We start from the raw sequence: 23,034 nt of genomic DNA on the forward strand, positions 1-23,034 counted from the left end.
ATACCTAACTCTGCCTTGCACTCAGGCTCTCCGGCTACGCTCTCCCCACGGGGAGCTATCAGACCCCTACGCGCGCCCGGCTCGGGCCGCACTCATTCTCTCCCGTAGGGTATGCGTGCCTAACTCTGCCTTGCCTCAGGCTCTCCGGCCACGCTCTCCCCACGGGGAGCTATCAGACCCGCCTTGTCAGGCCACGGGTCTCGACCACTGAGTTACACAGCCCGGCCCTTACAAGGGCGTTGGGCCGTGAATCCCAAGGCCTCGCCTCTGAGCCTCACAGAGCCCCGGCCCTTACAAGGGCAGCGGGGCTAGGGGTCCCAGGGCCTATCTCTTCCTCCGTCTTCTGTCTTCGCCGGTTACCAACTCCCCGAGTGCCCCCGCGCATTGCCTTACATAGCCCTCCGCTCCCGGGGGGGGCGGAGCCTATGCGGACCGCGATGTGGGCACCCGCTTGCGGACCGTGATGTAACCACCCACCACGCGCTGTCTCACGATCCCCCCTGCCAGCACGTATCACCACTACATCACCCCCTCCCACATAGCTCGCAGCTGGCCCGGCTGCAAAAAAAAAAACCCCACTCCACATGTGCGCCCCGTAACATGAACACAACGCAACACAACACAACCCAACACAACACAACAGCAATAACCCCGAACATTAAACAGTAATAACAACGAACATATGTACAAACCGACGAGTAAATCGAATAAAGTTTTTACAAGAATGACGTGTCCAGCGTCCCCTCCCCCCCCTGGGCCCCCCCCCCCCCCCCGCTCGCCCCTTGAACGGAACAATAGAGCGGTCGGACGGACGGGGAACGCTGTGACGAGACGATCCGGCGGAACCGTCCTGCACCCCCCCTGGCCGGTCCGTCGTACGGGACGGGACGTTGTTGACCGTCCGGTGGCTCCGGCAGCCCAGGAAGGCATGGAGCAGGCCTGGAAGAACCGCACGTGCCTTGGGGATCCGGTCGCCGATGGTCGGCAGTCGTCAGTTCCGAGACACCTGGGAGCGGATCAGGCGGAGACATGTGAGGATCAGGCGGAGACATTTCCCTTCCCGAGTCGCCGGCCACATCACATGCTCGGTCCTCACGACATAAAGGAAGGCTATATGGTGCCGAGAATGGTTTCAGCCGGGAGGGGTGAACGTACCAACGGCGCTTTCCCCATTTTATCTGAATACACTGGGGTCGTGCAACCCGCACGACCTCCACGGGTCCCCGCCATGGCCTCAGTAGTTTAGGGGACGTAGCCAACGGCGCATGCGGGCAGTGCAGCCAGGCCCTATCGCCCGGTTTCCATTCGTGCACTACACCTTCCGTGCACGCAACCGCTCGTTAGCGATTTGGCGAGACCTCGAATTCAGCCTTGCAGCCTCCCGTGCCTCGGCCAGTTTCGCTATGTTAAATTTAATATAGTCGGCCAACTTAGATTTAGGCCGCGGCTCGGAAATCCCCAGCTGGGTCTCCATGGGCGGATCGGCCTCCCGACCGTACATCAGATAAAATGGGGAAAACCCCGTAGTCGCATGGGGGGCCATCCTGTACGCGGCGAGGACACCCGGGACCTGCAAGTCCCAGTCAACCTGTGCCTCGCATACCTGTTGGCACAACATGGAAGTTATTGTTCTGTGGAGTCGCTCCACCATCCCATCAGTCTGTGGGTGGTACGGGGAGGTACGCACTTTTTTGTACCCAAAAGGTCGCACACCTCATGCAGTAATTTGCTCGAAAAATTCTTCCCCTGGTCGGTCAGCAAGCGTTCGGGAACACCTTTGTCCAAGACATAGCCCTGGACAAAGGCGTCCGCCACGGCCGCTGCCGACTGGTTGGCAAGCGGCCACGCCATGGGCCATCGAGTGAAGTATTCCACACCAACCAGCAGGTACTTGTTACCCCTAGGCGTCACCGGAAAAGGCCCCAAGATATCCAGCGCAACGAGCTCGTTCGTGCGCGAGACCTGAATGGACTGTAGCGGTGGATTAGCCGCAACGGGCGGTGGTTTCCATTGAGCGCACCCTACACACCCCTTTAGTATGTTGACCACATCGCTCCCCATCCCCGGCCAATAATAGTCCCGCTGGAGCAGAGCGAGCGTTTTGTTAACTCCCAGATGCAAGAGGCGTTCGTGTGCGGCCAGAACAACTTTGCCCCGCATAGCGGAGGGCACGACAAGTGCGTGCCGCCGGGACATACTGTCCCATCTCATGAGCAGGCCCTGTTTAAGCAGCCAGGATCCGGCTCCCTTCTGACCTTCCTCGGGACCCCCTGCCCTACGACGCAAAGCAAGCAGGGAGCTGTCAGCCATCTGGAGTCGGCCCCACTCAACGAGAGACAACGAAAGTAGCGAGTCCCCGCCCACAGGAGTAGCGGGAACGTCGACCCGCGGTGCATTTGCGGCCGCGACCAACTCACCCCCGGGGACAGCGACATGCGGCTTACAGCGCGCCGACCCCATAAAACACGCACATTCGGAACGAGGCGACAACCGCGACAGGGCATCCGCGTTGGTGTGGCGCAACCCCTTACGGTAAGTGGTCGTAAATTGGTAGTCCTGGAGGACCTCCAACCACCGTGATAATTGGCCCGAGGATTGGGCGACCCGCAATGCGTATTGAAGCGCCGCATGGTCCGTACGGACCGTAAAATGACGGCCGTAGAGATACGGTCTAAATTGCTGTACAAAAAAAACGATAGCCAGCAACTCGCGACGGGTCACACAGTAGCGCTGTTCCGCTGGCGACAAAACCCTGCTACCGTAGGCGACCACCCGTTCGACTCCCCCGACCACCTGCGAGAGCACCCCCCCCAATGCCTGTGTTGCTGGCATCCGTATCCAGCAGGAAGGGTTTCGTAAAATCAGGGTAACACAAGGGCGGAGCACCCACCAAGGCGTCCCGAAGGGAGCAGAACGCGGCCTCCTCCTCTGGCCCCCAGCGAAACCTGACCCCTTTGGCTGTCAGAGCATGCAAGGGTTTGGCTATGGTGGCGAAGTGCTCAACGAACCGACGGTAGTAGGAAGCAAACCCAATGAAACTGCGGACCTCAGTAACCGACGTGGGCGTTGGCCATGAACTGACGCAGTTTGTCTTCGCGGGATCGGTGGAGATCCCCGAACGGCCGACAATGTGCCAAGTACCGTACGGATTCCCGAAGTAGGTGGCGTTTAGCTGGTTTAAACTTTAACTTAGCCGATCGCATCCTCAGGAACACCCCCCTTAAGCGTTGGAGGTGTTCCTCGAAAGTTCTACTGAAAACGATGACGTTGTCAAGGTAAATTAAGCAGGTATCCCATTGCAGACCCGACAAAACCAATTCCATAAGGCGCTGAAACGTCGCGGGAGCAGAATGGAGTCCCATGGGCAACCGATTAAACTGGAACAGGCCTACTGGGGTCCGGAATGCGGTCTTAGGTTTCGACTCGTCGTCGAGTGGTAATTGCCAGAATCCCGACAGTAAGTCTAGCGTAGAAAAATAACGCGCCCCTGCTAATGCATCCAGAGATTCATCCATTCTGGGGAGCGGATACGCATCAGCCACGGAGATCTTATTGAGGCGACGGAAATCTATGCAAAACCGCAAGGACCCGTCTTGTTTTTTAACAAGAACGATGGGTGCTTCCCATGGACTGGATGAGGGCGAAATGATGTCGGCGGTCAGCATGTCATTGACGGCCAATTGAGCGTGTTCCTTCTCGGTTGGACTCAACCAAAAGGGATTCTGCCGAACCGGGGCTGCGTCACCCGTTTCAATGTGGTGGCGTAACAGGTCCGTGCACCCAATATCATATTTGTGCTTGCTGAATACGTCCAAAAATTCGATCAGCAGAGCGCGCAGCGCACCCAATTGCACACCCGACAAATTACTGGAGCCCGCACACAGCGAGTCCAACCACTGCTGGTCCTCCCCCGATTGAAATTTCTGCACCGGAACGGGATCAATGTGCGCAATAAGCCGCTCTTCCACAGGGACCGGTGCCGCGTGAGCAAGCACGGTGCCCTGTGGAATAACGGCCGGCCGCGACCCCGCGTTCAAAACCATGACGAACGGGTCCCTGTCAGCCCGTACCAACGTCTGAGCCACCGCCAAGTCCAGACCCCCAACAGCTCTGTTCGACGGACCCAACAGCACGCCCTGCCCCGCAGTCTCCCCACCCAATGGCTTCCGCAACCGGAGGGATACCAACATCTGCGAACCCGGGGGTACGTGCACCGTATGGGTCGCCAGCGCTTGGACCGTCGCACAAGCCGTCCACAGTTTAGAAGGGTTAGACAAAAAGAAATACGGCGACCCGATGGCAGCTCGATACAACCTTGATCAACGAGAATTTTAATCGGCATTTTAGCCAAAAAGTCTGCTCCCAACTGACATGGAACCGCCAGGGAAGAAGAGACCAAAACAGGTCCCACCAATTTAATATCCCCTATACAAATGCTCGCCCGAATCTGGCCGACAATGCCCAACGAGCCCCCATTCGCCGCATAACATGGCACGTCTACCGGGAGCAGGGGCCGACATTGGACGGGGAGAATGTTGTAAATAAGATCAGAAATGATAGTCGCCGACGCACCCGTGTCCACCAGCACCCTGACTTCGATACCGTCTATAAATCCCGTAACCACAGACGACCCGGCCGACGCAGCCACCATCCTGTGGCCCAACTCGGACCATTCAATCGCTCCCGGCCCCCGTACGAACCCCCCTTGCCGAACTGAATCCCCGGCCCCCATGCGCACCTCCTCCGCCGCGAAGCGGCGGCCCATGTGTGACGTGTATGTGGACCGAGCATGTGTAGTGCCGCGACTTGCCGGGGGTAGTTGGGACGACTTTGGGCCTTGGTCGTCGTCCAGCCGAGGTCCCGTGGCGCGCTGACGTGGAGCGCGGCACCCGGACGCCACGTGGCCGCGAAGGCCGCAGTTGTAGCACGTGACGAGGGACGTCGCAGGTTTCGGTTGCTCCAGCTTGCGGGTTGATCGCAGAGGCGAACGACCCCCCGACCTCCAATCCCCCGGTCGCGCTGTAGCGAATGCCTCCTCCCGAGGCCGGCTGACTTGGGGGTCGGTGTCCACCGGGGCAGGAGTTGAGACCGCGGCAGAAGCGCAGACGACCGCCTGCTTCTGTTTCAGGACCTCATGCGCCTGGATGCTCGTTGCAACCCGCAATGAACAAATGTCCACCTCGTCCGCCGTGTTGATGGGGACCCCCAGGTCCTGAGCCAACGTCAGCAGCTGTTCCATCACCATGGCGTCCTGCCCCTCCTCATCCATGCGAGGGAAGGCGGCGTCCGCGAGAGCAAGCAGCGCTGTGCGGTAGGCGAGCGTAGTCTCCGTGTCCCCCTTCCGTCGCCTGTAGAATTGGTGGCGGCAGGCCGAGGGTGGTCCATACACCTTGGCCATAAGGCCCAGCGCGGCCTTGAGTGTGGAGCGGGCCGATCTCGGGGCGGACCTGAAGGCCGCGAGCGCGTTGTCGTCCAGCATTGCAGGCAGTGCCCGTAGCGCCGTAGCGTCGGACCACCCCGACATTTCCTGATGGGCGAGGAATCTCCGCTGGAAGGCGCCCCAGTCACCCCCCTCAGCTTTGAAGGCCGTCAACGCGGGAAGTCGCTGCTGAAAAACCATGTCGTCCTCCGACAGGTGATTTTCCCGCGCCGCGCCGTCGGTATGGGAAATGGCGGCCCCTACCCTGGGTGGTTCATGGCGGCCCGTAGCGCACCCCGATGACGTGAGCGGCAGAGAGTGGAGGTCCCCGGTCACATGTTGCTCGCGATTCCCGCCAATTGACGGGCGCTCCGTAAAAATGGCGCCATTTTCAAAGTCAGTGGTGCGAAGCGCATTTTGGCGGGAATCTCCCACGCGACTCCTGTCGACGTCCGTCGTCGTCCTTCCTCCTGACGCGGTGATCTCCGCCAAGATGGACGCCGCGGCAAGTAGCAGCTCCGCCAGACGAGAGTGCGCGTCCTGGAGTCCGGTGTCGGACCCCAGCGGAGCGTCGGGCGCCCGTGAAGGGTTCTGTGGCGTCGGCATCTCCTCCTCCTCTCCTCCCAATGCTCACTGTCCCGATTCGTCGTGGTCGTCCTCCCGGTCACGCTCGTGAGTCCGATGAGTCTTCCTGGTATCCATGACTTGAAGACAGTTTCACTTCTGACGCCAGTTGTAATATCTTCAATAATGGCGGGAGACGAGTTGACGGGGCAGCACTTGTTTATTCACAATGGTTGCACAGTCACAGGCACAACCGAGATAACGCCTATGTTACGCGTGCCTGACTCGGCCACGCACTCCGTCTCCCCCGTGGGGTATGCGTACCTAACTCTGCCTTGCACTCAGGCTCTCCGGCTACGCTCTCCCCACGGGGAGCTATCAGACCCGCCTTGTCAGGCCACGGGTCTCGACCACTGAGTTACACAGCCCGGCCCTTACAAGGGCGTCGGGCCGTGAATCCCAAGGTCTCGCCTCTGAGCCTCACAGAGCCCCGGCCCTTACAAGGGCAGCGGGGCTAGGGGTCCCAGGGCCTATCTCTTCCTCCGTCTTCTGTCTTCGTCGGTTACCAACTCCCCGAGTGCCCCCGCGCATCGCCTTACATAGCCCTCCGCTCCCGGGGGGGGCAGAGCCTATGCGGACCGCGATGTGGGCACCCGCTTGCGGACCGTGATGTAACCACCCACCACGCGCTGTCTCACGATCCCCCCTGTCAGCACGTATCACCACTACATATATTTGGAGTTTGCATGATGGCGAGATGTTAGCTACCTCGCCTGGTACACAGGAGGTCTTGGGTTCGATCTCGAATCTGCTGTATATTTGGAGTTTGCATGGTGGCGAGATGTTAGCTACCTCGCCTGGTACACAGGAGGTCGTGGGTTCGATCTCGAACCTGCTGTGTATTTGGAGTTTGCATGGTGCTGAGATGTTAACTACCTCGCCTGGTATGTAGGAGGTCGTGGGTTCGATCTCGAACCTGACGCCCGCTGTATATTTGGAGTTTGCATGGTGGCGAGATGTTAGCTACCTCGCCTGGTATGCAGGAGGTCATGGGTTCGATCTCGAACATGACGCCCGCTGTATATTTGGAGTTTGCATGGTGCCGAGATGTTAGCTACCTCGCCTGGTACACAGGAGGTTGTGGGTTCGATCTCGAACATGATGCCCGCTGTATATTTGGAGTTTGCATGGTGCCGAGATGTTAGCTACCTCGCCTGGTACACAGGAGGTTGTGGGTTCGATCTCGAACCTGATGCCTGCTGTATATTTGGAATTTGCAAGGTGGCGAGATGTAAGCTACCTCGTCTGGTATACAGGAGGTCGTGGGTTCTATATTTGTAGTTTGCATCTCTCTCTCTCACGGTGGTCGCGTGGATTTGTTTCCGGTTCCTACCTCCACATTTAGGAACAACGTCATGCGTTTCGAGTCTTTGGCTGCTTTAAATTCCAACATGTTGATAAGCGAATATTTGTGGCCAGGTCAATTCTGAATAAGAGCTAAGAGCTAATAGCCGTCCCTGGTAACAACAACAAACATGTGATTATTAAAATTGTTGAGTTGAACTCTACTCACAAACAAAGACAAATATCCCCCAGTATGGTCCTGTAGCAGACTGTTGGGGCAAGTGCTGTTGGCGAGCACCTATGAAGGCCGGCTGTTACCGAGCACCACTATCGACTGATTCCCTTACCGGGCAAGCAGCCTTCGATGTCAATTATCACTCAGATAATTGTCACTGATGTGGGCCGTGAGGAAAGAATTTGAACTCTGGTCGCCGAGTTGGAAGCACAGTGTGCTAACCACTGCGCTATCGCTCCCAACTGCCCAATAACAACAAGCAGTAAGTGGTGGTGACGTCACCACGTTGCTTGTGCCAGGCCATGTGCACCTTGAGGCCACGTGAAGTGTTGAACGCCCGCTGGCAGGAGGTCACGGGGCAGACCCAGCAGTTCCCACGGGTCGACTGACTGAGATGACCGAGATGACTGGCTGATGCACCACCTGTGCCCCCCTACTGTGCTAACTTGCAGTGCTTTAGCCACCCGGCGCTCCGCTCGTTGTTGTGAGCGTCGCTCCTCCGCCCTCTGTTGTTGTTGGAGGGCGACTGCCTCCAACTGCCCATACACACAAACATGGGAGGGAGGGGGGACTTCTCGCATCGCGTGCGCGGAACGGTGGAGCAGAAGCGGTGACCTCTGGGACGGGTTCCATCCCTCGAACGCCGCTCCGTGATTCGTCTCGACCCACCGCGCATCTTCCCGTTCCTCGGGCCACGGCACTGTCCGTCCAAGCCCCACTTGCGAGCACGCGCCCTCTCTCTCTCTCGCTCTGCGATTCTTCATCAGGCTACATTGCGTATGCGTGTACCGTTACAACGAGGGTTTAATCACTAAACCTTCATTAGAGTGTTAGAGTGGCATTGAACTTGAATACGTCGTGGAATATTTTCCATGGACCTCCCCAAACTCCCAACCTCCAGAACCTCCCTCCCCTACCCCCCCCCCTCCATTTTGTCAACAGTGAAGGATGAGAAAATGCTTTCCGGAGTTCGGCCCCGGAACAGCTCTGGCTGAAATGACCGGCTGCGCGCTCGATACACAACGCAGCCCCTGCCTGCCTTGCCGAGCGTCACGCAAGGCGCCTCCCTCGGGGCTGTTTAGCAGACAGCGTTATGCTCCACATGGCAGCGAGACGGAGACGGAGGGTGACGGGGAGGGGGGTAGTGGGGAGAGAGAGGGAGCCAGAGAGAAAGGAGGGAGGTTGCAGGGAAATAGGGGAGCAAGAGTGAAAGAGAGCGAGACAGAGGCGGGGGGGGGAGAGACGGGTGAGGGGGTAGAAAGAGAGGGAGAGAGACAGAGGGGAGACGGGGGAGGGGGGGTAGAAAGATAGAGCGTAGAAAAAAGAGAGAGGGGAAGAGAGAGGGAGGAGAGGGAGGAAAGGGAGGGGAGAGAGAAGAGAGATTATCTTTTGTGAAATCTTTCATTAAAAAAAGGGGGAAGGGGGCACATAAAGCAAATCATTGAAAAAAACAAAAAAAACGAAATGATGAACGAAGCAAAGTGCCGACTACACCGAGCATTTTCTTGTTCCCTCTGAGCGCAAAAAAAGAGAGAGAGAGGGGGGGCGACATCCGCTCGTGGTTGGATGTGCGCAGCTTGCTCTGTGGGTGACACGGACTCTGTAATTCGATCGCGTCCGCGCTCGGCTGAGAGGGAGCGGCCCCCGTGAAAGCTGTCGCGACGGTGACCGCTTTGAGCGCAACGTGCTGGACGCGTGGGGGGAGGGAGGGCTCACAGCGGGGTGAGCGGGGGGCTAACGCGAGGAGGTGCTGCCTGCAGCCTTGGTGCGTTAATGGATGAGCGGCGGCGGCGGTGGTGGTGGTGATAGTGGCGAGATGACGGTGCTGATGGTGGTGGTGGCGAGATAACGGTCGTCGTGATGGTGGTTGGTGGCAGGTGGCGAGACGACGACGGTCGTCGTGATGGTGGTGGGCGAGATGATGATGGTGGTGGTGGTGTTGATGTTGGCGATGCTGCTGCACGGGTGCGCGCGTGATGTGTGTGCGTGATGTGCGCGCGTGATGATGCGAGTACGAGCCGCCACGTCCCTGCGCGCTCACTTGTTGCGACGTCTGTGTGTAGCGTGGTGTGATGCGGATGCATTCCGTATCGTGTTGTGATGTCTGTACATTCCGTAGCGCGGTGTGATGCGAATGCATTCCGTAGCGTGCTATGATGTCTGTGTGTTCTGTATCGTGTTTTAATGCGTGTGTGCTCCATAGCATGTTGTGATGCGTGCGCGTTCCATAGCGTTTTGCGATGCGCATTCCGTAACGTGTTGTGATGCGTGTGTGTTCCCTAGTGTGTTGTGATTCGTGTGTTCCGTATCGTGTTGTGATGCATGTGTGTTCCATAGCGTGTTGTGATGAATGTGTTCCAGAGTGTTCTGTGATGCTTGTGTTCTATAGCATGTTGTGATTCGTGTGTTCCAGTGTTTTGTGATGCGTGTGTGTTCCATAGCGTGTTGTAATGCATGTGTGTTCCAGAGTTTGTTGGGATGCGTGTGCGTACTGTAACGTGTTGTGATGAGTGTGCGCGTTCCATAGCGTGTTGAGGTGTGTGTGTTCTGTCACGTGTTGTGATGCATGTGTATTCTGTAGCGTGTTGCGATGCATGTGTGCATTCCGTAGCGTGTTGTGAATGCGTGTACGTTCCATAGCATGTTGTGATGCGTGTGTGTTCTATAGCATGTTGTGCCTTCCATAGGGTTTTGTGATGCCTGTGTGTTCCAGAGCATGTTGTGATGCGTGTGTGCATGCTATAGCGTGTTGAGGTGTGTGTTCTGTTGTGTGTTGTGATGTATGTGTGCATTCTGTAGCATGTTGTGATGCGTGTGTGTTCCATAGCATGTTGTCATGCGTATGTGTGTTCCATAGCATGTTGTGAGGCGTGTGTGTTCCAGAGCGTGTTGTGATGCATGTGTGTTCCAAAGTGTTTTTATGCGTGTGCGTTCCCTAGCATGTTGTCATGCATTTGTGTTCCATAGCGTGTTAAGGCGTGTGTTCCAGAGCATGTTGTGATTCGTGTGTGCTCCAGTGTTGTGATGCGTGTGCGTTTCAAAACTTGTTGTGATGCTTGTGTTGCAGAGCATGTTGTGATGCTTGTGCTTTCCGTAGCATTTTGCGATGCATGTGTTGCAGAGCATGTTTTGATGTGTGTTACATAGCGTATTGTAATGCGTTTATGTTCTATAGTGTGTTGTGATGCTTGTGTTCCATAGCATGTTGTGATACGTGTGTGTTCCAAAGCGCGATGTGAGGCGTGCGTGTGCCATAGCGTGTTATTATGTGTGTGTGTTCAGTAGCGTGTTGCGATGCGTATGCGTTCCGTAGTATGTTGTGATGCGTGTGCGCGTTCCCTAGCGTGTTTTGATGCGCATGTGTTCCGTAGCTTATTGTTATGTGTGCGTTTCGTAGCGTTTTGTAGCGTATTGCGATGCGTGTGTTCTGTAGCATGTTGTGATGCGTGTGTGTTCCATGGTGTTGTTATGCGTGTGCGTGTTCCGTAGCGTTTTGTGATGCGTGTGTGTTCCATAGCGTGTTTTTATGCGTTTGCGTTCCCTAGCGTGTTGTCATGCATCTGTGTTCCATAGCGTGTTGTGATGCTTGTGTTGCAGAGCCTGTTGTGATGCATGTGTGTTCCAGAGTGTGTTGGGATGCGTGTTATGTATCATGTTGTGCTGTGTGTGTGTTCCAGAATGTGCTGTGATGCGTGTGCGTAATGTAACGTGTTGTGATGAGTGTGCGCGTTCCGTAGCGTGTTTTGATCCGTGTCTGTTTCGTATCGTGTTGTGATGCGTGTGCATTATGTAGCGTGTTGAGGTGTGTGTGTGTTCTGTAGCATGTTGTGATGCATGTGTGTTTTATAGCATGTTGTGCCTTCCATAGGGCTTTGTGATGCATGTGTGTTCCAAAGTGTTGTGATGCATGTGTGTTCCAGAGCATGTTGTGATGCGTGTGTGCATTCCATAGCGTGTTGAGGTGTGTGTTCTGTTGTGTGTTGTGATGCATGTGTGCATTCTGTAGCATGTTGTGATGCGTGTGTTCCATAGCATGTTGTGATGCGTGTATGTTCCATATTGTATTGTGATGCGTGTGTGTTCCATAGCATGTTGTGATGCGTTTGTGTTCCATAGCATGTTGTGAGGCATGTGTGTGCCACAGCATGTTGTCATGTGTGTGTGTTCAGTCGCGTGTTGCGATGCGTGTGCATTCCGTAGCGTGTTGTGATGCGTGTGTTCCGTATCGCGTTGTGATGCATGTGCGTTCCATAGCATGTTGTAATTCGTGCGTGTTCCCTAGCGTGTTGTGATGTGTGTGTGTTCCATAGCGTGGTGTGATACATGTGTGTTCCAGAGTGTTGTAATGTGTGTTCCACAGCGTGTTATGGTGCTTGTGTTCTATAGCATGTTGTGCCTTCCATAGGGTTTTGTGATGCATGTGTGTTCCAAAGTGTTGTGATGCATGTGTTCCAGATCATGTTGTGATGCATGTGCATTCCTTAACGTGTTGTGATGCGTGTGTGTTTTGTAACGTGTTGTGATGCATGTGTGAGTTCCGTAGCATGGTGTGATGCGTGTGTTCCAGAGTGTTGTGATGCTTGTGTTCTTTCGCACATTGTCTTCCATAGGGTTTTGTGATGCATGTGTGTTCCAAAGTGTTGTGATGCATGTGTGTTCCAGAGCATGTGGTGATGCGTGTGCGCGTTCCGTAGCATGTTGTGATGCATGTGTGTTCTGTAGCGTGCTGTGATTCGTGCGTGTTCCCTAGCGTGTTGTAATGTGTGTGTGTTCCATAGCGTGGTGTGATACATGTGTGTTCCAGAGTGTTTCAATGTGTGTGTGTTCCACAGCATGTTGTGATGCTTGTGTTCTTTCGCACATTGTGTCTTCCATAGGGTTTTGTGATGCATGTGTGTTCCAAAGTGTTGTGATGCATGTGCGTTCCGTAGCGTGTTGTGATGCGTGTGTTCCAGATAGTGGTGTAATGCATGTGTGTTTCAGAGCATGTTGTGGTGCATGCGTTCCAGGGCGTGTTGTGATGCGTGTGTTCCATAACGTGTTGTGATGGATGTGCGCTTTCCGTAGCGTGTTGCGATGCGTATGTGTTCAGTAGCTTGTTGTGATGCGTATGTGTTCCGATGTTTTGTGATGCGTGTGTGTTCCCTAGCGTGTTGTGAAGCATTTGTGTTCCATAGCGTGTTGAAGCGTGTGTTCCAAAGCATGTTGCGACTCGTGTGTTCCAGATCGTGTTGTGTTGCATGTGCGTTCCATAGCATGTTGTGATGCATGTGCGCGTTCAGTAGTGTTGTGATGCGTGTGTTCCTTCATGTGTTGTGATGCGTGTGGGTGTCATAGTGTGTTTTTATGCGTGTGTGATCCCTAGCGTGTTGTGATGTGTTCGTGTTCCATAGCGTGTTGTGATGCTTGTGTTAGAGCCTCTTGTGATGTGTGTTGCAGAGCATGTTGTGATGTGTGTTGCCTAGCGTGTTGTGATGCATTTGTATTCCAGAGTGTGTTGGGATGCGTGTGTGTTGCCTAGAGTGTTGTGATGTGTTCAATAGTTTGTTGTGATGCGTGTGTGTTCTGTCGCATGTTGCGATGCATGTTTCGTAGCATGTTGTGATGCGCGTGCCTTCCGTAGCGTGTTGTGATGCGTGTTGTCACAGCATGTTAGTGGACAGGCATCCCACTATGTGCGCAATGAATGTTGTGATGCATGGTACCACTCGGAAACGGGCCGCATTCCATAACTATCCGTCATTGGTGTAAGCATCTGAGCCACACTGATTGGGAACCAGAGGGGGGGGGGCGTCGTTTTGACCCAGCAAGAGCGCCGTGTTTTCTAATCTTGTCGCTTGACGATCGTCGCTCATGCAGTGGCAGAAGTGACCGAGCCATGTGTGGCAGTGCGGTGCCTTGCCCCGTGTCTTTGAGAGAGTGCGCAGTAAGGAAATAGTTCAACGCAATACTTTGGTCACCGAGGTCTCGTGTATTTAAATGTTTACATTTCTCCATTATTTACGATTCGTGTGACTTTTGGGTAAGGCCACGAAACGATTTGCCCAAAATTCATGCCGTTAAGATCCCTCTACCACCCGACACAGCCAAACTAATTCAAATGCCCACGTGTACGAGGCGTTTACCAACTGTTATTATTGCAGCTCACTCCCCCGATGAGTTGAAGCACAGTCCCCACAGCCAAATGTAGCGATTAGCTACTGTGTACAAGCCGTTTCTCTTGAAACTGCGTCAGGCATCTGCAGGTCAGAAACTAGAATCTCACCCAGATCCCGTCTCATTGGAGACACAAATAACATCGCACCATCCTGGCTTTGACATTCCTCTTCCTCCTCGAAAACACCGGTGGTGGAACCATCATCAACCGCATCGGAAGATCATCAACAGGCCGATGTGCACATCTCCTTCGTGAATGGGAAATTGAAGAGACGGAGCCACAGTGGTGCGACTGTGGCAATGCAACCCAAACTATGGACCGTGTAGTTAACCCACTGGAGTCAACGGAGGAGGAACGGCAAAACGACACGAACTCTCTCTCTCCTGAAGTCCTCTCATTGTGGCCAGCAGCATCCCTAGACTTTGGCATTTAACTCCTGAACCACATTGCTGCTGCTGCTGCCATCATGCGCAAAAATAGGTCAGACAGCAGGAAGTCAGAATGTCGGGTGGTGGAGGGTTTCACGACAAAACCCTTGGGACAGATTACGCAGCGGAACCCCCCCCCCCCCACCCCGCAGCAACTCCATCCCATCCCACCCAAATAAATAAGTAAAGAACAATGGCACCGGATGAGTAAACCGGAGCGCGCAATAACTCTGCCCTCTCTTCCATTCGTTACCACCGGGCAGGCGCTCGTGCGGCTTCCCCGCAGAACCGCACTCAAGTGCGCAACCTCCCGGCGGCGGCGGCGCGGGCCTCGGCAGGGAGCGGCCGTGCGATGTTCGGCCGCAAGCGTCGGCGGCCCGAGATCTCGGCGCCGCGCAACTTCGTGCACCGCGTGCACACGGGCTACGACCCGCAGGGCATGCGCTTCACGGGGCTGCCCGTGCAGTGGCACGGCCTCCTGCAGGAGACGCTGGCGCCCCGCCACCGGCACAGCAGCCCCGACCCGTCCTGCATCCCCCCCCGCGAGCTGCGCGCCATGAAGGTGACGCGGCCAGGTGCATGCGTGGCGCAGCGCGGCCGGGCGGGTGGGCGGGCCGTCGAGCAGGCGGTGGGGCATGGGATGGCAATAACAATAATTTACTTATCTATACACACAGAGTCGTAATAATATTTTTGCAAGAGGGTCCTGCCACTAACATTGGGATTTTAATTTGTAAGATGTTTTCAGTCCGATTAATCATAACGTGTTCATCATACAAGTGGGAGGGAAACCGGAGCACCCGGAGAAAAAATCACGCCATGTGCGAGGGGGCAACGCTCTATTCCCCGTACAAATGGATGCAGATTAGTCCACTTGCTGTTCCGCCTTCTCCTGGTGAGCCAGGGTATGGTAACCCCCCCGATGCCCACGGGACGATAGTTTCGCAACATTGGTGCGATCCACCAACCCTCGCCTCCACAGTGCTGGATTTACAGGCCGCGTGCGTAAACACGAGCGCCCGAGTAGGTTTGCATGGTTGTGCCTCTGTGTTGCTCCCCCACGTGTTTGGGGTTGTACTGTGCGTTGTCCTTGTTCGACACGACGTCCTTTGCAAAAGCTCCCCGCTTGTGCAGCGAAACGCCGGACACCGCACCGAACCGACGCGCGGCACAAACCCGACAATACTCTGGCGAGAGAGTTGACTCGCCGCTGCGTCTCTCTGTGCCCATTACAGAAGATCGTGCGAGGCAGGCGGGCTGCGACAGATGGAGATTTGAACGGGCTCCTGGACGACTTCTACAAACTGTCAATCCCCGGCTCAAACTCTCTGTACTCCGAGTGCGCCACCAGACAGAGCTGCGTGTCTGACCAAGGCCCGCTCTCCAACTGGGAACGCACGGATCGGGACACCCACGCGCACAAACAACAGAGCGGCCCGCGCCCCCAGCGGCACAGCAGCGAGCCGTCGCCGCACAGGGAATACGGCGTCTACCCGGACGCGTCGGCCGCTTGTCCGGCCGGTCTCGAACATCGGCCAGACTCGCCGAGTCACGGGAGGTCGCGCGGAAGCCGGGACGTCAGGGCCTGCGTCCGGCAGCAGTACGAAGCCTTCCCGCTGCTCTCGTCCAACCAGCCGCTCAGCGTGGCCTGCACGCCGGCGGAAAACCGGTGGAACGCCAACGTCGGCGGCTGGATACCGAAACCGCGCGACGGCAAATCCTCGTCCGCGTTTTGCCAAAGCGGGAGCGACAGCGCCGAGGCGTCGAGCCGGCACCGACACGGCGCAAATGCGGCAACCCCTCCGCACGGGGGGAACGGGCCGGGGCCGGCGGCGGATCGCAGAAGAAGTAACAACAACAACCACCACGACCACAGCGCCGTTGCCATCACCGCTGCTGCCCTTACAGTCGCTGCTCACGATGAAGACCGCCGCCGCGTCGTCGTCGCGCCTGCCCAGCACCGCAGGGCGCCGCAAGCGGCAAGCTTCGAGCCGCCCGATTTATCCGGATCGGAGTCGTGCGACTGCTCTCGCGACGCGGTGCGCTACAGGCACAGAGACCCCGGGGAGCACAGAGGGGCGCAGCAGCAGCAGCGGCAGCGGCCACACTCGCTGCTGGAGCCCGCGGTGGGGCCCGTGCGACTCCACGAGCGGCCCTGGTCAGGGTACGCCCTGTGGGGGCCTCAGCTGCCTCTGGCACCCGGACTCTCCAGGGTCAGACGACGCGAGAGCCAGGAGTTTGTATAGCAGCGGGGAGGAATTTCTTCACCGCACTGGTGCGTGTGATGTTTGCCGTTGGACTGGAGTCGGAGACGTGACGAGTAAGCAGCCGCAGCCATAGCAAGGGTGATATACTGGACGTGGTGTGCCGACTGTGGGAGATCTTTTTTTTCTGGACAGGCCAGGCAGATGTTTAGCTATTGATATCGTGAATTACTGTCGTCTGTTCCGGTCAAAAGCTTAGTTCTGCAAGGACTTGGTACTTGACCGGTTTCACATCTTCTAACCAGACTCAAATCAAGAGCTGCCCTGCCGGCACTGAGGAACTCCCATCAAATCCGCATACGGGTGACGTGGAACACACAGACGTCGTACCTCAGATGTCAGAAATGTTTACACATTGTTCGGGCACTTGGGGTGGCGTGCGGCGGCACAGTGGTTAGCGCAGTGCGTTAAAAGCCCGGCGACCACGACTTCCACGTCCCAGCCACGGCCAATATCAGTGGCACGCGATATCCTAACAAATCCTGGGCGATCCACACCTTCGCCAATCCGCACTGACCAGCGTGCTGAAGCACGGTCAAACAACTGAGGTGGCATGGGGGAGGCCTTCATCCAGCAGTGGATTGATAAAGGTGCCGTAGACACGCACGAACACACACACACGGGTAACAGAATCCAGCGGCATCAGGAAAGTATCACAGGGCCCGGTTAAATGTCCACGCGAGTCAAGCTCCGACACGGGGGGGGGGGGGGGGGGGGGTACAAATGTGATGATCGCAAGTCACAAAAAAAACTGCTGACGCTATACAACCGAGACATCTACCAAGCAAACGGGCACGTGGCAGGCAATCGCCCATGAAGGGGGCTTCTGCTTTCGAAGGAGCGACTTGTTATTGGGCCTCTCTGGGCCGCAGAGATGGGGGGGGGGGGGGGTGGCAGGTAGGGTAGTTGTCCCCCCCACTGCCACGGCTCGTATCCAACAGGGCCTCTCCCCATCTGGGATTTTATTTTTGGCGTCTTTAAAATATATATTTTGAGATGTCTTCAATTCTCTCCATGTGGTCCTCGAGCCACCGGTAACCACCTGGGGGGAGGGGGACGTGCCAACGGCAATTTTCCTGAAGCATTTTTATCTTGAGGCCACAAAGCCGTCCGATAGCAAGGTCATGGTGGTAGCTTGTTTGTTTCTTTTACGTTAAATTGTTCGTTAATATGGGTAACCGTCGTAGTGTATTCGATAAAAACCACAAGAGGAACGAAACATCCACGGGAGCGTGACAAATAAACATGGATGCGCAAAGAGATCCATCTCCCACCGTAGATTCTGCGAGTGGTGGACACTGCAGAGTGGTGGACATGGCCCATGGTGGATACGGGTAGCATTTCGCCACCCCCTTGGGCTGAATGTCTCCCGAACTGGATCACCGCAGCGGAGGACCGAGAGCCGCTGCGGTTCAACGTTAAGACAGAAGCAGTCTCCGCGTGCTCCTCCTCTTCGGCTGTTGTGCTTCGTGCTGTTCGGAATTTGGAAGCCGAGGTTTTCCCTTTACAGGAGCTGTGGTGACCGCGACAGGGCCGGTGGGGGTTCGTGTGCAGTAACGTTGCGTGGTACGACCCATGACATTCTCCTTCCCGTACTTCGTCGTATTGTCGCTCGCTGGGGTTATTTCTGTTGATAATTATCTGCGTATCTCTCGGGGGGTGTAATTTGCAGCGCTCTGCTGAAAGCTCTGCCGTTCAGGAACTGTAATGATTACAAAAATTACCGTACAACCACCGTACAATCAAATCGCTCTGAGTGGAAAATCATGACCCTTGAGCTGGATACGGACTCAAAACTTCCATTCCACGTGGCCCCATCGCTGCTTAACGATGACTCCCAACTCGCAGACGTGCTTCTGTGCAGCATCCACTCCTCGCCTCTCGCGGAGACAGGACGGCTCGGAGGCGCAAGGGCAAACCACGAACGAGCGGGAAGGAGGAAAGCAGCTGGGCGGGCGAGCCGACGCCAACAATCGCAGGAGTTCTGTGGTCCTACATATGTTGAGATGTTTTCAGCCAATTCGTGAGTGTTCATGCGCGCGGGAGGAAAGTGGAGCACTCGGGAGAAAACCAACACACGGGAGAGGGCAATGCTATATAAAACAGATGGAACAGATGAAAATTCGTCCACATTTTGGTGAGCCGGGGGTACACGGGGGGCTGCTCCCTCGATGCCCACGGGAAGAGATTTTCACAACATGTAGGGCGATCGAGCAACCCTCCACCGCCTCCAGGTGCTGGATTGATGGAAGGCCCCACGCGGAGCGAGCGCCGCAACTTAATGCCACACGGCCCACGAACTTCGCGCGGCCTGTGGCCAAAATGAGAATCCGCGACCTCGTAACAGCCTGCAAGTGACGGACGCTCGGGGTCCAGCCGCTGTGAGGAGCTTCACTTCGTGCCGGCCGCGACGTCGCCACGTTCGCGAGAGGAGTTGCAGGCCCAGGTGTCGCACGCCACGGGGGGGGGGAGCCCTCGCCGCGTTATCGGTGTCTCATTGAGTTGCTCTTCTGCCCCTGGGTACAGATGAAAATGTTCCCTCACTCCTGCCTTGGAAAGGTGGGCCCACCCCACTGTTTAACCACTAGCTGTTGATAATCACCCGTGTTTCTCTTCCCTTGCTGTACTCTCTGAGGGGGTTTCTGCAGTCCATTGTTACAAAAAAGTTACTAATGCATTGGTGGGCGATCTCGAAATTGGACTCTTTTAGAGAACCTATGAAAACGACTGTGCACACATGCGTCCTTTTTTATCCTGTACGTGATCTAGCCGCTACCTACGCATTCCCCCTCGCTACGACGGCGACGCGCGTTATCGCCAGGGACAATACATCTCGCTTGATTCGCACCGACTGATTTACGTTGACTGATTATTGATCCGATTCCCGTCGCGCTTCGTTTATGGTTTGCATTGCACCTGCTCAGCGCTTACTGCCTACACTCATCGAAGAAATCATTGTTTTGCGCCGATCTGCCACGTTGTCGTCAGCAGCGGCCGCGCTCTATCTGCTGCTGGATGAAGGCCTGCCCAAGCTGTCTTCGCCGTCTCTCTCTCTCTCGGTCTTGCGATGCAATGATCCGGCAAAGAGCCCACGGAGCGTGTGGATTGAGGCGCAAAATAGAATTATGCGAGCGTTCTGGTTAACAAAGTGATGCAAAATATTTATTTAAGAGAAAACCTCGATTTACAAGCGGCAGTTTCAATGCCAACTACTTTATTTGAAGACGGTACGAAAGCTTTGACGAACGCGCGTCTGACGTGAGCAGCAACTCGCTGCTGGTTTAAAAACGCAACGGTAAGCTGTGTGAATGACTGGAGGAAGAGTTTCCAACAAAAAATGTGACGTAAAGGGGAAAATTTCGCCGCCGTGCCGCGTTGTCGACCACGTCGCCCCGACGGCGCCGCTGTTGCCGACAACGGCTCGGAAGTGACGGTGCTCGAAAGCGACATCACTGCCCCGTGACCTCGCGTCATCGGATCGATTCGGTCCCAAATTTTTGTATCCAGGCTCGGATTTACTGACTTTTCTGACGAAACGGGAATAATAAATCGGGGACGCATCCCTGCACTGCAAGATGTGCCGTTTAAAACTGTGCCAAAACACTTCCACACGTCCGCGTCTCCCACGAGCTTCGAATACTTCATTTACATGGAAAATATAACAGTATTTTTTGGAAATACACTTAAAACACACACGAGAAGCAGAGTGTCAACGCTGCTCTATCAACGGAGCATTGATCTAGTTCTGAAACAATCGGAGGCTAAAGAATGGGAAAACTCACATACGTAGGCATATACTTGCAAACCACAAGCGAACAAAGACATCGACAAAATACGTCTCACACACACACAGAGCTGGACGGCAGAGTGAATTAGCAGTTCGATAACAAGGTGATATCTATCTAAACGGAGCGCAGATATTTTGCCAGCGTGGAAGAGTAGGCCAAATACCCTCTCAATCAGAGGTCGCCAACCTGTGGCTCTGGAGGCACACCCGGCTATTTAATAAGCAGCTCTTGAAATATCGAGTTTTTATTTATGGAATTCATATCAAATATCTCGTCATGTTATTTTGATGGCCCGACCCCTGCTCTAGACGGTCTCCTCTAGAGGTCCCCCCTCTACGGTAGAGGCCCTTCTGCCGGCGGTGGCGTGAGCGAGCGATTGCAGGGCTGCGCCTGTTGCTCGTTACGTCCTGGCAGGACCACCCTGCTGGGCGGTGCACACGGTGTGGTGCCCATGGGGGGGCCTATGCACGAAGGGCCGAGGGATTGCTGGGGATTACTTTTTGTGAATGAGACTCAGACCCCAAACCTGCCGGGCTACCAGGTGACCGGCATACGGCAGCGGAGTTCCCGTAAGTCTCCAGACTACAAGATGTACTGCCCGGTGTCGATAAAGTTACACAAAAATCTGGTCTCTGCCACGTGGCTATCAAGATCACAAGACATACCCCCGGATGTATTTTTGAGTGATATGCTCTCACACGCGTTCATTCCAAACATACAAACAACGCAAGATTGTCCCCCGTCCCTCATCCCTCCACACCTCTTTTCCACTCGCAGAAACCGAGCCGTGCTGGCACCGTTTCGAGTCAGCGCGGGGCGCAGGGCGCGCCCGGCTGGGACGCTGAGATGCGCGTAGATGGCGCGCGGTGATGGCTCCGAGCCCGATTCAGATGACGAGGCCGGCGTAGAACTCGGCTCAAGGTTCCGGCTCGGCAAAATGCCGGTGAAAAAAAGCACCCGTTGCCGTGCTGTGCTGTGGTACGGCTCGGGTGTGCGGTGGAAAAGGGTTGTTATCATCCGACTGCATTGCGAGCACGCACCGGTGATGCACACGAGGCCCTGGCGGGCAGTGGTTTAGGTTCGCGTGGTTTTGCACGCGGTGCACGCCATCTTACGCTCCACCAGCTGCACCATGAGGTCGGAGTAATGCTCCAGCAGGTGAACGGCCTTACCGTCCGCCCAGCCGGGCAGCTCCGCACACGGCTGCTGCTGCTGCTGGCTCTGTGAGCCTGCGCCCTGCGCGATGGAGACATGTGCTTTACGGAAACCAGAATTCGGTTGCTGCTGCTGTTGGCAGCCTCTCTGCACGGCAGGGCGCGCGGCGCCAGCGGCATCGCTGGGCTCGCCCTCCCGCTCAGGACTCGACAGACGAGCGACAGATTCCAGTTCCGCCCCCAGGGAGGAGAAGCTGTGGAGCAGCACAGCGGCCGTCTGTGCGTGCTGTTCGGAGTCCGCCGTGGAAACCTGGCGCGGTCACAGAGTTGAAAAAAAAAAAGAGTCGGTGAGCATTGCTGCAACGGTGCTCATCTCCCGTTTACAGCCCTGAGTCTAGTGGTGGATACATTCCTATGAGAGGGGTGAGTTTATCCGTAGGGCAACCCACTTTTGATTTCCCCCACAGAGCGGCACTCGCTTAAAACAAGCCCCGGTGAATCAAACCCCCCCAACCAGGATTTGAACTCGCAACCCTCGAATTGCGAGCCGCCTCTCTCTCTGCAGCAGAGCCTCCGGCCCTCTCAAGAGGCTCCGGCGGAAACCTGCAGCACGCGGACAACCACGCGCCGCTCACATCGCGACCGCCAGCTCCCGCCCGTCCCTGTGAGCCAGCGAGCAGCTCGGCGAGCCTGCGAGCAGCCCAGGGAGCCAGGAAAGAACCACGCGGACACGACCACGAACATCGCACACACAACGCCCGGACAGACTCCTTCAAGATGGACAAGTCTGCATGGCCAAGGCCGCTGTGCCACCACATCCGGTCCTGGACCTCCCCGAGGTCGAATAAGCCCCAAATGAGTACCTGGTGTGGTGCGTATACCTCGCGTTGCGTACCGCTCGTGTAGCGAAACTCTTGCGTGCGTAGCCCTTACGTGCGTACACTTAACGTGCATACACCTCACGTGTATACACCTCACGTAACCCGCTGTCGTCTTACCCGGTTGTAGAGGCGTAGAGCTTTGCGCACCGCGGAACGCAGCTCGCTCAGGACCAGCTGACAATCCTCCTCCGTCACGGGCAGCCCTGAAACAATGCACAGCGCAACGCGACGACGCTCAACATTCAGTCACACGGCTGGCGTGGTGGTGGCGGCGGCATAGCGGGCGGCTAGCAATCGGAAAGCTCCCGAGTTCACATCCCGGCCAGGGGGTTGCGGACTCGGCAACATCGTCGCCTCCAGGGTCGATAAAATTTGCACCGCCTTTGTGGGGAGGTCAACAATGGTGGTTGCCCTATGGAGAGACTTGCCCCCCCCCCCTCCCCCGCCGCCATATGAATGTGAAATCACGAGCACCGGCTATCTGCAGGGGCTGTAAACAGCAGCGGCGGTGCCTCAATGTGGCTCGTTTGAGCAGCAGGGAATCTCTTCAACTCAACGTGTCTGTCAATAGCACTGTGCGGAACCTTCAAAGAAAAAAATATCTACGTATATATAGGCGACATGTCAAGCGACGTTTCAAGCAATGGCCCTTATTGATGGCACGTTGCGTTTGCTGCGTTAATTTTATTTTAAGGCCATACAGTGTTGCTAACGAGCGTGTTGAGCACTGCGCTTGTGCACCCACTGCCAAACGCAGCAGCATCACCTTTTTTTTTATTTTGCTCAAGCGAATACGTGGA

The 23,034-nt window shown here is 55.9% G+C and overlaps 3 protein-coding genes across 4 annotated transcripts in view; 1 reads left to right on the forward strand and 2 right to left on the reverse strand.

Moving 5' to 3' along the window:
* Window positions 1-795: 795 nt before the first annotated feature.
* On the reverse strand, window positions 796-6,025 carry LOC133356194 (uncharacterized). Its single transcript, XM_061573572.1, has 2 exons — window positions 4,811-6,025; window positions 796-1,006 (listed from the first exon to the last, which is right to left on the reverse strand). Exons 1-2 carry the CDS (start codon window positions 6,023-6,025, stop codon window positions 992-994), a joined length of 1,230 nt encoding a protein of 409 aa, XP_061429556.1. The 3' UTR covers window positions 796-991.
* Window positions 6,026-9,310: 3,285 nt separating this feature from the next.
* On the forward strand, window positions 9,311-19,558 carry LOC133356315 (serine/threonine-protein kinase PAK 6-like). The gene is made up of 3 exons (XM_061573767.1): window positions 9,311-9,327; window positions 14,411-14,709; window positions 15,383-19,558. The coding sequence occupies exons 2-3, from the start codon at window positions 14,500-14,502 to the stop codon at window positions 16,391-16,393; spliced, it is 1,221 nt and encodes a 406-aa protein (XP_061429751.1). The 5' UTR covers window positions 9,311-9,327; window positions 14,411-14,499; the 3' UTR covers window positions 16,394-19,558.
* Window positions 19,552-23,034, reverse strand: part of LOC133356247 (mitogen-activated protein kinase-binding protein 1-like) — a 50,946-nt gene continuing 47,463 nt past the window's right edge. For both annotated transcript variants that reach the window (XM_061573639.1, XM_061573638.1), the window contains exons 30-31: window positions 22,352-22,437; window positions 19,552-21,663 (exon numbers count right to left, since the gene is read on the reverse strand). In XM_061573639.1, the coding sequence (XP_061429623.1) occupies window positions 21,274-21,663; window positions 22,352-22,437 (476 nt within the window). In that variant the 3' untranslated portion in view covers window positions 19,552-21,273. The remainder of the gene's footprint in view (window positions 21,664-22,351; window positions 22,438-23,034) is intronic.

Source organism: Lethenteron reissneri, chromosome 53 (genome assembly GCF_015708825.2).
Source record: "Lethenteron reissneri isolate LAM-NWPU_2019-01 chromosome 53, ASM1570882v1, whole genome shotgun sequence".
NCBI lineage: Eukaryota > Metazoa > Chordata > Hyperoartia > Petromyzontiformes > Petromyzontidae > Lethenteron > Lethenteron reissneri.